Here is a 14,532-nt window from a genome sequence, read left to right as displayed (position 1 = left end):
ACAAGCTGGGCTCAAACTCCTGACCTCAAGTGATCCACGCCCCTGCTCCCTGGCCTCAGAAAGTACTGGGATTACAGGCGTGAGACACCATGGCTCGCCTACCACATTTTAAACAGTTAAAAAAATAAAAATAAAACAGGTGAAATTAACATTTTTATTTAAGCCATTCAAGATGTTATTTTAACATGTAATCCATATTTTAAAAAGTATTAGATATTTTACATTCTTTTCTTTTGTAGGTCTTTGAAATCAGGTGTGTATTTTATATTTACAGCATCTTTTGATTCAGACCAGGCACATTTCCAGTGCTCAATAGTCACATTTGGCTAGCAGCTACCATATTGAACAGCGCAGCTCTGGAAATTCAAAAGTGAGTAAGATATGATCCCTGTTCTCAACATTTCACAAAGGGAACTCAGATAAAATATAGCACAACTTATGTGGCAAGAAAATATTTTTATCTCAAAATATTACCTTTCCAGGGAGTTTCTTCTTGTTCTTTGTTCTTCGACTTGAGTACTTGCTACTTTTTTTTTTTTTTTTTTTTGAGACAGAGTCTTGCACTGTCGTCCAGGCAGGAGTGCAATGGTGCTCACTATAACCTCTGCCTCCCGGGTTCACACAATTCTCCGCCTCAGGCTCCTGAGTAGCTGGGATTACAGGTGCACACCACTACACCCGGGTAATTTTTTTGTATTTTTAGTATAGGCAGGGTTTCGCTATACTGATCAGATTGGTCATGAACTCCTGACCTCGTGATCCACCTGCCTCAGCCTCCCAAAGTGCTTGGGATTACAGGTGTGAGCCACCACACCCAGCCCCTTGCTATTTCTTATTAAGGTCAAAAAGGATAAAGTCAAGAACAAAGTCTATACATAAATATAAATATAAATAAATAAATATATAACTGTATGTATCTATACATTTGTATTTATGAGTGCATATTTATATATATAATAATATAATTATTATTAATTCACAGAGGAGAATATGGTCTTGAAATTCTGGCTCTCAGAGTTAGCTTTTCTGAGAGGAAGAGGGCTTTTTGAACTAACAGCTAAAAACCAGAAGAATTCAGAGCATGGGGTTTTTACCATAAATGACAGAGCAGAGAGTAACATAAGATATTCTAAGAACATTTCTCTCATTTCAGGACAAATGAAAGTTCTTTCTTCTAGCTAGTAGGAAGAGAAGTATAAGTGATATGACTAGAGCTCTTGGGGGAGCTTGAGAAAGGGCTGCCTTCACTTTCCCAACTCCCTTGAGAGTCCTGGGAGTCAAGATGGGGCAGAACAATAGAAATCTCAGAGAGGCCGGGCGCGGTGGCTCACGCCTATAATCCCAGCACTTTGGGAGGCCGAGGCGGGTGGATCATGAGGTCAAGAGATCGAGACCATCCTGGTCAACATGGTGAAACCCCGTCTCTACTAAAAATACAAAAAATTAGCTGGGCATGGTGGCATGAGCCTGTAATCCCAGCTACTCAGGAGGCTGAGGCAGGAGAATTGCCTGAACCCAGGAGGCGGAGGTTGCGGTGAGCCGAGATCGTGCCATTGCACTCCAGCCTGGGTAACAAGAGCGAAACTCCATCTAAAAAAAAAAAAAAAAAGAAATCTCAGAGAAGAACAACTGGAGGGACTCGCAGAGCAGACAGGACCCTGGCCTGACTCTGGTGGGTACAGTTCCTCATCCAGCCTCGTCTGCATTCAGCTTGGAGGATACACATGCTCAAAAATTTCCTGTGCTGCAGAAGGAACACAGACATGGCCTGGAAAGGAATTTCTTCAGCATGAAAAAGTCACAGAGCAGCATGTGCAGACACTGCCTGAGTGCAAAGGGCACAGGAGAGAGCTGATGACCAAAGCCTGAGTGCTTTATCAAGCAGAGGGCAATGGGAGCCACTAGTCAGACAACTCTCCCCGCCATGCTTCTCCCAGCAAAGAGAAAAGAGGAGAAAAGGGGCAACATTGCAAGAACTGATTTTTAATCTTGAAGGGACTATGAAAACTCTTAAAATGACTGAGTTCACCTTGAACTGTCGAGATTCAAATTCTCCACATCTGTGGACGTGGGGAACATGAGAGCTGGGTAAAGTTCTGTTATAGAGCCACAAAGGAAATTCGTTCTATGCCTGAGCTTTGTAGGACTATAGATTTTGTTACTTATTAAAGTTATAGATGTCATATCAAAGGAATGGAGGAATGCAGGAGCACAGAAGAGGAAGCCACTTACTAGGCCTGCAGGCCTGCAGGAAAGGTGCCAACCAGGAGATGCCATTTGCACTGTCTTGAAGAAAGAATAGGGGTTTGTAAGCACTGAAAAGGACAAGGAGGGAAGTCTCTCCACAGACAGCAGTATAGAGGCATGAAAGCATACAGCATGTTTAGGGCACTCTAAAAAGTTAATGGCTGGAGTCTTGAGGAATGTAGTGGGTGATGACTGCTGAAATAATGTGGCAGCGAGGGCCTTATATTCTCTGCTAAGGAGTTTGGGTTTCCATCTTGTAGGCAACTGGGAATACAGATATTTAAGCAAGAATGTAATTTTTAGCGTGATAATTCTGGTGGTAAAGGATAGATTAGGCAGGAGTGTGTTTTGCAGCAAGGAAAGGCCCTGGTAATAGTTGAGGCCTAAAGGCAGATGAACTAAGGCAGTGGGAATAGAAAGTAAAAGTGGGCTGAGATCTTCAAGAGATTGAATCACTAGGACTGGGTGAATGCCTGGATATAAGGGTGAGGGAAAAGGAGAAATGGAGGATGATAATGTTTCAGGCTTAGGAAACCTGGGCGAACCAGAAAACAAAGGGCATATTTCTTAGGGAAAATCATGGCCAAGGAAAGAGATCAATTTGAGGTACCCATGGGACATCTGGGTAAAGATGTCTAAAGCAGAGTCAGATATATGAACCTGTAGGTCAGAAGAGAGGTAGGGAGTTAGAGTTAGAAATTCATAAGCCAGCATCATTGAGATAGGAGTTGAGACCATGGGAATAGGTGCCATCACCAAGGGGGACATTGTAGAGGAAAAAGAAAGAAGATAAAGAATGGGCAGCAGATAAACTCATGAGATTATAAATTGTAAGAGCAAGAACTCTAGTTTTTTGTTTACGCTCTATTTCTAGTACCCCTAGCACAGGGCCTGATTCATAGAATGTGCTTAATAAATACCTGTGGAACAAATGAATCAACCCAATAAGAAACTACATGTGTAGATGCTTTCTTGCTGCATTCAACCAAGTCCTACAAGCAAGAGATTTATTCAGAACTGGCTGGAATGCAAACATAAATAGAAAAAAGAAAATAAAGCTTTGTTAACAGAAGTTCCCTCTCCTCTGTCTGTGGTCATTTAAACTGATTGAGAGTCCTATAATTTGGAACATTGTAGGGCTAAAAAAGCTAAGAGCTTTTGTACTCCAAATAACAACAGCTTCAGTGGTAGCAAGATTGGTATCTCCTGGGCTTGTCTATCACCCTCTGTTAAGAGTTCTCACCAGCCTACAGAGATGAGTCAATTGGTACAGTCTCACATTATGGGTCATGTATGAATTGCCTCAAGGCAGTGGCTATTAAGCTAAGAGATAGGGAGGAGGGCAGAGTACACAGACATCAGGCAAAAGACCAAAATCTTGAGTCTGAAGACTATATGGAGACAAGATCTATGGTTTGGTTATAAAGACATCAAGTTAACCAGAAGCAATTAGGCCTCATGCCCACTTAATTTTTAAAGGAAGCATATTTTTGAAGAAACCACAAGTCTGAGCAACAGCCTGAGCACATTCTACCCTGTGAGACAATCCATGGCTCCCTGATAGGCAATGAGCCTGGAAATAGCCAAGGGCCACATTATATAAGCAGATTTTCCCAGAGTGCAAAATAAGGGTTTTATAACACAGAATAGGGAGTCCTCCTTATACCCATGCAGCAGCATGTAGATAAGTGGTGTGAGCAAGTGACTGTTGTGTGTTTTGCTTCTCCCCTTTCAGCATGGGAGTTTTCATTGCAGTTTTCCTGCTCCTTTTCATATCACTATACGATCAGTATGTTGGGGGCAATATCTTGCCTTTAAGCTTTAAGAGAGAACGGCCTGCGGGGTTTGCTAACTCACGCCTATAATCCCAGCACTTTGGGAGGCCAAGGTGGGCGGATCACGAAGTCAGGAGTTGGAGACCAGCCTGGTCAACATGGTAAAACCTCGTCTCTACTAAAAAAATACAAAAGTTAGCTGCGCATAGTGGTGCACACCTGTAACCCAGCTACTTGGGAGGTTGAGGCAGGAGAACTGTTTGAACCTGGGAGATGGAGGTTGCAGTCAGCTGAGATCATGCCACTGCACTCCAGCCTGGGTGACACAGCAAGACTCTATCTCAGAAAAAAAAAAAATGGAGAACTGCCTGAACTTGAGGCCGATGATGAGTCTGGTAAGAGCTTGGGACTGTCTTCCTTGGGAGGATAGTGGGTATCTTAGATGTTTTGGTAAGAAAGATGTGTACAGATGTTGGGTAGGCAAGTAGCAGGGTCTGCCACAGGACTGAAAAGAGAATACTCACTAGATTTGGAAAATAGGAGCACAGCGATGATCTTAATGAAAGTAATTTAAGTAGAAGTAGTGGGTGGGGAATGCAGAGAAGCCAGCTTTAGGAGCAAATGGAAGTTGTAGCTTTTTTAAGACTTTGCTGGCTGGGCGTGTGGCTCATATCTGTAATCCCAGCACTTTGGGAGTCTGAGGTGGGCAGATCACCTAAGGTAGGGAGTTTGAGACCAGCCTGACCAACATGGTGAAACCCTGTCTCTATTAAAAATATAAAATTAGCTGAGTGTGGTAGCTCATCTGATGCCTATAATCCCAGCTACTTGGGAGGCTGAGGCAGGAGAATCTCTGGAACCCAGGAGGCAGAGGTTGCCGTGAGCTGAGATCACGCCATTGCAATCCAGCCTGGGCAACAAGAGCGAAACACTGTCTCAAAAAAAAAAAAAAAAGACTTTGCTAATGAAGAGACTATACTGATCATCACTTTCCTGGGGGGTTGCCCCTAAAGGCTTCTTGGTGGGGATTCATTTCTCTATTTTTATCCCCAGGAATTGTGTATGTTCAATATTTACCTCAAGTTTTGCCTATGTTCTTCCAGAACAAAGAAAAGATGATTTCTAGAGTCTTTGGATCCTAGAAACCAAGGCTACTGGAATTGACTCCTCAGCCAAGGATCAGGCTACATATTTTGAAAGATAAAGATCAAGAGCCACATATTTAATGGACCAAGCGAAATCAAGCCATCCTGTTAAATACCTATCCATAAGTATAACTAAACCTCTTTTCCTCCTTTGAAGAGCCCTAAAGCCAGAAATCTTCATTAGTGACTGAGGAGTAGAGGGGACAATATAAGAATTATATATTCAATCTTAGTGTATTTCTGAAAAGAGACATGGGAGTTACACATAGAACGCCTATGGCTGAAAAGGATGTTCAGATATTATGCACTTCACCTGCCAAATGATACCTAATTCATTCACTAGCAGGATATAGGAAATAAGGGGATGAAAGAGAAAAGACCAACTTTTTTAAACTTAGGAAAATGCCCTTTGAATTAAGGAATGAGGATGGTTCAGTGCTGGTGGTGATAATTTTGTTGAGATAGTAGAGAAAAAAAAGTTCCAAGGTGCTCTCTGCAGATACGACACAGAAACATACAAATGAGAAAAACGGTGAACTGTAGTTCTTACTGCTTACACTTTTCATCAATGTAGAATCCATCCGCAACAAAAGGTAAGAAGGAAAAGTAAAAAATACCACCCTTTCTAAAATACTTTGTGGCCTGGGTCATCATTTGTGACCTCTAAATTGTAGTCACAAACGATCCATTCCCCACAGCAATAAATGCTATTAGTGGAATCATCTACTGATGTCAGCTCACCAAATCCCACAGAGCAGCCCCAATGATGAGGCATTGACACTTACCGCAGGGCACCGAGTACGTCCTTTGAAAACCAACTCTGCATACCACTTTGCAGAACTGGTGTGGGACTTGCTGAAACAGTCTGTGGCTCACAGGTTGCCTGTGGGGTTTTCCTTCCATCATTTTCTTTTTTAGTTGAAAGGCAGCCATAAGAACTTTATTGTCTATCTTCTCCACCTAGAACCATGGTAAAGAAAGACTGAACAAGAGGCTAGAGAACTGCTTTTTAAATTGCCTGTTATACTGCTTCAAAAATAAAGGAGCTTATGTGTGTACTATTACTTTGCATGCAATTTGTTTTTCATATAAAGTTGCAAAAGAGTCTATCCTCCCTCTAATCCTCTCCTATTTTGATTCTATCTCTTCAAAATTCCCTGCCCCATCCCTAATAAATTCCTTTAACAAAAATTCGCTGATGTAGATATAGTTTCTGCCCTCTTAAGCTCATAGTTTAGTGAGATAGAAAATAGGTAAACAATTTTAACACATTGTGATAAATGCTATTCTGCTTCTTTTATTTTGCTCAAAGATGGGCTTCCTGGATCTGGAATCTTTTCCTTCTGTGTGTCCTGATGTCATTTCTACCACCTGATTCCAATTATACCCCTTGTGCCTGCCCTGCCCTGCTCTCTTTCCAGAGAGATTGACCTAGGATTCCAAGTCCATCAGCAATCAGCTTAGCATCATCAGCAGGTGAGCTTTTCTTTTGGCTACAGATGCAGGTTAATAACAGGATGAGCCAAATCTTCCCCTTTGTTAGGTATACCTTTAAAACCTGCAAACCACATTTTTCAAACTGCTTCTTCTGATCCAGAAACTCTTGAGTTAAAGGCACAGGAGATTTCAGAAATAAGATATTTTCTTTCATTTTGTCTTGGGTTTTTTGCTGCTGATTAGTCCACTGTCCTAAAAATGGGTAACACAAGAACTTTGTTTCAATGTTCTGAGAGAGGAAAAGAGAAATTTAATGAAACAAAATCTAGAAATTTAGAGGAAGGGATTAGCCAGTTTAAATTGTATGCCTCATGTGTTTAAGACATGCAAGGAGAGCTTTAATACTATGAGCAGTCAGGATAAAATAAAGGGGCAATACACTTGCCTTTGGACGATCTGGATCATGAGGCTAAGGAGCTGTGAGTATAAGGAGCATTAATATATATTTGTTTCTACACAATCAATGCTGTAATGATGAGAAATAATTGTGTTGCTCATAGGAAATGTTTTTATTTCTAGCCCCAACGCCTATCAGCAAAAAGAGGCAGGCATTAAAAAACATTAATTAAGGAATGATGGGAAATGATATGACATTTGTATAACACTTCAAAAATTTCAGTATCCTTCCTTATTTGATCATTACAGCACCACCAAGAAATAATTAACACAATTTTGCAAATAAAGAAACTGAAGTTCAAATAACTTGCCCCATATCACACACCTAGGGAGTAAAGAGCTAAGATTACAAACCTGGATTTCATCAATGTTTTTGCAAGTGGACAAGGCAAAATACTTGGAACATGCATCACTCATATACCACCCAATGAAGAAGAGCAAAATTTGGAGATTAAGAGTCTGTAGTGTTTTGTTTTACCTCCCTTCCTCTTTTCTCCTTCTCCCATTTCCCTCCCTCCCTCCCGCCCTTCTTCTCTCCCTTCCTTCCTTCCCTTCCTTCCTTCTCTTCTTTCCTTCCTTCCTTCCCTTCTTTCCTTCCTTCCTTCCTTTATTCCTTCCATTCTTTTTTTCAAGAGGCAACCTGTTTTTGTCCAAGGAAGCTCCTAACTGGACTAAATATACAGGTGGACAAATGAAAACCAAAAAAAGACTTGTTTTCTCTTGGTTTATTTTTAGTTTGACTTAAGACCAAGTATGCTAAAATGACCTAATCCCTGGTTCATTAACTAATTGAATGGGCTCGATTTAACCACAAAAAGCAGGTGATGAATAAAAGGAAACTCACTAGAGAGCCAAGTTGTAAATCTGAGAAAGTAGGAAGGACAAAACTCCCACAGCAGAGGAGCTGCAAAGCCTGGAAACTTAAAGGGAAGACTGTAAATTAACTTTGGAGAGCAATAGCTCATACTTATAAGGTGTAATATTAGAGTTCAGTTTACTTAAAGTTCACCAAACATTTGCCAAGCTTCTCCTACATGCCAGGCATTGGTCTGGGCACTGGAGACCCAAAGATCACAAACTTCTGTGATTGGAATCACCTACCATGAAGGATTAAAAGGGTGGCATAAAAGAAAGGCGATGTGTAACTTTGATTTTAAAAATAAAATTATTTTTCTGATGGATATTTGATATTCCTTATAATGATAACTCATCTCATAATTAAGATCTTAATCTGATTAAGAGAGGGTAGGTTTGCCTGAATCTGTTTCTGTGGAGTAATATACTTAGTCATCAACTACCAAAAGTGCCATCTTGTGGCAGAACAAGGGACTTACATGACTGAAAATTGTCAATAGCTGGGCGAATTGGCCCACCTTATGATTTCAGTTAATTTAAAGCAATGCCACACACACACACACACACAGGAGTAATGCCGCAAGTTTTATAGGAGATTCATGTTTGTTTCCTGTTCTGAGCTGACACTGGTGTCAGTTTCAATACCTACACACATACTTAATTCTTTATGTTTAAAAATAATCTTGGTTCTTATGCTTGTGTATTCTTTTCGTCCATTTTTTTGTCACTGTGTTTTCTGTGGAATGTGGATACAACATTTATGACAAACTCTCACTCTAACCATTTATTCCTGCATTATTTTTACAAACACATGGTGAAAATAAGGCATCCTTTGAAATTTTGTCTCTGAATTTTTGCACCTCTTACTAAATCCATTCTCCACATTATAACCAGTGATATTTCTAAAAACACAAGTCTGATCTTAACTTTGCTTAACATTCTTTAAGTTTCCCTATTTGTTTCAAGAAAATATCTGAACTCTTATGTGATTTATAAGGTTTGGCATAATCCAGGCCCTGTGACAGTCTTATGTCTTGAAATTTTCTTTCGTTGTCTGACTAACTTCTACCTATTATCCAGTTCTCCATTTATGACACCGGTGATAAACCCTCCCCTGACTTCCCGAGTCTGGGTTAGGTGCCTCTCCACAGTGCTCCCAGAACACTTTTGCTCTCCTTGATCATCACCTGTGTGCTGTCAGGTGACAGCACCATTAGACTTTGAGCAGGAACAATGTCCATCTTGTTTATTGCTGTAGTCCTTGCACTTAACACAATGCTTGGCAGATGATGGGTGCAATTTGCATTAGTTGAATGAAATCTATCTCTATCTCTATATCCTCAGATGGCATTTCAATAGTATAATTTCCTAGTTAGCTCTAGGGCTCCGTTAAAAGGATCTCTTCAGATCCAAATTCCCACATGTATTCTGATGTGTTTAGCCACTGAATGGGAGATACCTGAGTGTACCTGCCATCACCAATGTATAATTTCAGTGGTGAGAGGGCTCGAGGTAAGTGATTTCAGGGTTCCTAATGCTGTCAGTAACAAATAAATGCAATAAAACCCGATAAAAGAAATAAGTCAATCAGATGGAATGTGTCGGCATCTGAGTGCTGCATTTGAAGAATTAGAGATGTACATTTTTCACCATTGGTTGGGCTTGAGTTTTACCAAACTTCCATGTAATTGCCTCTTAGACAATCAAAGTTATTACAAGTAAATCAAACTGTGTTTATGTGTGTGTTCACAAATAACCCTGATTGCTAAAAAGAGACCCAAAAAGTGGCTCACAAAAGTTTATGATCTAACACAGAACCAAAATGTTTGCTCCCTTCTCTCTCCTTGTCTCTTACCCACATCCATGTACACACTCACACTGAAAGAAGGAGTAATGGGGAGAGTTTACTTTCTAACTTAATAGAAAGTTACTCACCTAAGAAGTTCCAAAGGCTTTGCTCCTTTTTCCTTGCCATTTCTTCCTGTACTTTACAAAGCATATCTTCAATGTTCATAACCACTTCAATGAGGTCAGCCTGGGCTCCTGCAATCTCTAATTTTGTGCTTTCTGGGCTGGTCATTTCTGTGATGGTGACCCTTGAAGTTTTCTGAAGCTGAGACAAAATATCATGCTCCTTTTTCCCAAGGTACAGAATATGGTTATTCTCAATGATGTGATTGTGATGGAGACTCAGAATTCTCTGGATCCAGGCTTGGGCCTCACACATTTCTTCTATGTTGAATCCCATCAGATTGATGGCAGGAGATGTAGCTTCAGGTCCATTTTCTCTTTTCTTCTCTCTGGATGACTGGGGGACTGAAATGACTATCATAAGCAACCATGGAAGACTAGTGGGTTTTACAACAGTGCAGAACAAAACACCATGGCCAGTGTTTTACCCCTGTGATATTGCCACCATTGTCAGCAGTAGCAGCTTCAACTAAGTACCTATCTCTGAAAGCTGCATTGGGTATGAAGGAAATCTACATCTATCATTTACAGCCTCCTTGGGAACACAGAGTTTAGCTTGTAACAGATTGGCTTTATCATCGCCTGCCTCTGCTATGTTGCATTTGTCAGTTCACAGATGAATTCACTTTGTGATCTCACCCTGTATGTTAACTTATTTCTTGCTGAATAGGATTTTCCTTAACCTCTTGCTACTACTAGTTTTAAAATCAAACTTCTCTGAAAGACACAGAACTTGAAGAGTCAAAATTCTGGACAGCAGTGGAAATTAGTTAGCATCTTTCTCCTGAGATTTCAGCTGTGTGGTATAAGAGCTACAAAAAGTATAAGGACAGACCTAGAAGTAAGATGGGGAGGATGGCCTTCCTCTGAGTAAAGATAAAAAGATAAAAGCCAAGGTTTTAGACAACAGAAAGAAGTAACCCAGGTTTTTAATTGGAGGCATACTTTTTTTTTAAACCCTTGCTCTGTCTGGGAGATTATATTATTTTTTAGGAGAAAATGTGAACAATGCATGGTGATATTTCATTTATCCATTATTTCCAAGAGAAAATTCTTCTTATTATTATTTTGCTTTAGAGACAGGGTGCTGCTATGTTGCCCAAGCTGGTTTTGACCTCCTGGCCTCAAGCAATACACCCACCTTGGCCCCCCCAAAGCACTGGGACTATAGGCATGAGTCACCATGCCTGGCTAACAATTATTTTTCTAACTTTAGCATATGTGTTGGCAAAGTGAATACTATTCTTCTAGATAAGCAAATTGTTCAAATCACTAAAGGATAAGTCTTCTAGCACCGAAATACATTGAATTTTTAACTATGAGCACCAAAATACATTGAATTTTTTATTTAAAAAAAAAATTTTTTTTTGAGACCAAGTCTCTCTGTTGCCCAAGCTGGGGTATAGTGGTACAATCTTAGCTCACTGCAATCTCCACCTCCTGGGTTCAAGCAATTCTCCTGCCTCAGCCTCCCAAGTAGTTGGGGTTATAGGCATGCACCACCATGCCTGTTTAATTCTTTTTTGTATTTTTAGTAGAGATGGAGTTTTGCCATGTAGGCCAAACTGGTCTTAAACTCCTGACCTCAGGTGATCTACTCGCCTTGGCCTCCCAAAGTGCTGGAATTACAGGCATGAGCCACTGTGCCCGGCTGAGTTTAATATTTCTAATGGTAATGTACCATCTCTCTGCCTTCTTAAATAGTTTTTTGTTTTGTTTTGTTTCGTTTTTTTTAAAGATGGAGTTTCACTCTTGTTGCCCGTTCTCAGCTCATCACAACCTGTGCCTTCCAGGTTCAAGCAATTCTCCTGCTTCAGCCTCTTGTGTAGCTGGGATTACAGGCACGCGCCACCATGCCCAGCTAATTCTGTATTTGTAATAGAGACGGGGTTTATCCACGTTGGTTAGGCTAGTCTCAAACTCCCGACCTCAGGTGATCTGCCCACCCCAGCCTCCCAAAGTGCTGGGATTACAGGTGTGAGCCACTGCACTCCACCTTTCCTAAATAGTTTAACCTTTCCTTCAAAATCTGAGATCATCATCATGAATCATTTTGTTTATTTGTTTGTTTGTTTTGAGACAGAGTCTCACTCTGTCACCCAGGCTTGAGTACAATGGAATGATCATGACTCACTGCAGCCTTAACCTCTCTGGGCTCAGGTGATCCTCCCCCCTCAGCCTCCCAAGTACTTGGGACTACAGGCATGCAACACCATGCCTGGCTAATTTTTGTATTTTTTGTAGAGATGGGATTTTACAATGTTGCCCAGGCTGGTTTCAAACTCCTGACCTCAAGTTATCCACCTGCCTTGGACTCCCAAAGTGCTGGGATTACAGGCTTGAGCCACTGTGCCCCATCATTAGTCATTTTTATGTCAATTATTGTCCTGTGCTATATAATTCCTTTATAGATGTCCTCAAGAATTACTGAATTAAATGGTGACATTTGCCCTCATTATTCAGATTAATGACATACAGACCTTTTCATATTCCTTTTCTATGTTAATCCTCACCTAAAACTCCTCTTATGTACCCCCTGTGAATTCCCTGTGGTTCCCCAAACATGCACTGGATTTCTTTGCTCCTGTGGGTTTTCTCTAGCTTGGGTGCCCCACCCTACCATCTCTGGACATTGGAAATTTTGCCATGCTTAAAGTCCAGCTTACAACCATCTCATTCATGAAGCCATTCTTGATCTTTTCCAGTCAAAAGGAATCTCTTTCTCCTCTGAGCTACCTGGGGAGTTTGTCTATCTTCTTAGTCATTATTTATTCCCTGGCATTTGTTTAATGCTTTCAACTTATAGAACATTTTTACATACATAATCTTTTATTATCCTCACAACAGACTGTTATTAGCATCATTATACAGATAAATAAACAGGATCATAAAAGGCACAGTTCCAGGCCAGAACTGTTAATGCTCTCTTCTTACTTCTAGCACTACTAGGCCACTGAACATTCCATCTCAGTCCACCCAAACTCCACTAAAAGAATGACATTATATTCCTGTAATCCCAGCATTTTGGGACCTTGAGGCAGGCAGATCACTAGAGCCCCTGAGTTTAGTCAAGTCTGAGCAACATGGCAAAACACCCTCTCTACCAAAAAATAAAAATAAAATAAATTAGCTGGGTGTGGTGGCCTGTGCGTGTACTCCCAGCTACTTGGGAGACTCAGGTGGGAAGATGGCTTGAGTCTGGGAGGCAGAGGTTGCAGTGAGCTGAGATCATGCCACTGTACTCCAGCCAGAGTGACAGAGCCAGACTTTGTCTCAAAAAGAAAAGGAAAAAAAAAAAAAAAAACTGTTTGGCATCAAAATTGTTTAGGGAGTATTCAAAATAGATATGCTTGTTCTAGATCCAGAGTTCCTGAATTAGCATCTGTAGAGTTAGGACAAATACATATTTTGGGGTTTTCTGTTTGTTTATGTTTTAAAGTTTCCATCATGATCCCAGTGATTACTCGGGTTTGAGAAGCATTGAGTTAACCCACTTATCTGGTATTACTGAGATCTGTTTTCTGGAATTACAATAAATAACCCTATTTAGATGTTCAGAGCAGAAAGAGTGACTGAATGCCAGTTTATGGAAGCCAGAACTTTTTCTTGGGAAAAATCATAGATATCTATTTATGAATGAAGCACCCACACCTTGGATTATCCACTGAAACTCAACCTCCCTGTGTTCATAACATGAAACTGGACCAAGAAAGAATAGAATCATGGTCATGGTATAGAGTAGGCAGGTATCCAAGCGGGACCACAATGGAATACATTTGGCTTATTTATTCTTCTTCTCCCCTCCATTAGTTCAGATGATCAAGAATAGAATGAGCCAATGGTGGCCAACACTACTTACTGGCCTGTGAATTTCATACTTACCACTGTTCAAATTCAGCATCTTGGACCTCTTTGCCATTTCAGCACTGAAAACCTATAAGAAGCAAAATGGAGCAAAGAGTCATAGGCAGGGGTGATAGCCATCATCATCAAAATCTCCCTCTGCACCCACAGCACTTGACTTCATTCACTCTGTCAGTCCCATTCCTACTACCACAAATCTAAAGCGGCTTTTAGGAAAGTCCTAAAAGGACCACAATCTATGAGAACACTGAGAGAACAAGCTATTCCACTGAGAGGAAATCAAAATCTGGTATAAATAAAGAAGAATATATATCCCAAGACAAAATATAACCATGCATTCATTCAACAGATATTGATGCCCTGCTTGCACTAAACTAAAGCTGTGGATATGTCACTGAAGAAGAAAACTATTGGTAGGTGCTCTTGTAACTAATAAAACACAAAGCCATTTCAAAAATGGGATATACACCAAACTTGGTCTGTAAATTGAATAATAACCTGTTTTATATGAGTTAATTCTGATAGAGTGCTTAAAAGTGTTCCTAGCATATAGTAAATATTCAGTACATAGTAGCTATTGTAATTGTTATTATATGAGAGACTATAGACAAAGATTTGTGCATATTGCAATGCAGATCCATGAACATAATGTGTATTTGAAATAACACATCTCACTTAGCTTTTGGAGCCATGGTGTTCACTGTCTTCCTTGTCCCTCCCCCGCTTTTTTTTTAAGACAAGGTTTTGTTCTTGTTGCCCAGGTTGGAGTACAATGGTGCAAT

General features: G+C 40.4%; 1 protein-coding gene across 4 annotated transcripts in view; it reads right to left on the bottom strand.

The window, feature by feature from the left end:
• The window catches only part of PARP9 (poly(ADP-ribose) polymerase family member 9), a 37,679-nt gene that overhangs the window by 3,176 nt on the left and 19,971 nt on the right, over nucleotides 1-14,532 (bottom strand). For all 4 annotated transcript variants that reach the window (XM_078351991.1, XM_078351992.1, XM_008982340.5 and 1 more), the window contains 4 exons: nucleotides 13,769-13,820; nucleotides 9,851-10,231; nucleotides 6,717-6,856; nucleotides 5,953-6,127 (listed from right to left, as the gene is read on the bottom strand). In XM_078351991.1, the coding sequence (XP_078208117.1) occupies nucleotides 5,953-6,127; nucleotides 6,717-6,856; nucleotides 9,851-10,231; nucleotides 13,769-13,820 (748 nt within the window). The remainder of the gene's footprint in view (nucleotides 1-5,952; nucleotides 6,128-6,716; nucleotides 6,857-9,850; nucleotides 10,232-13,768; nucleotides 13,821-14,532) is intronic.

Source organism: Callithrix jacchus, chromosome 15 (assembly GCF_049354715.1).
Source record: "Callithrix jacchus isolate 240 chromosome 15, calJac240_pri, whole genome shotgun sequence".
Taxonomy (NCBI): Eukaryota; Metazoa; Chordata; class Mammalia; order Primates; family Cebidae; genus Callithrix; species Callithrix jacchus.
The sequence above is the reverse complement of the archived record's forward strand: the minus strand, read 5'-3'. Positions and strand labels throughout refer to the sequence as shown.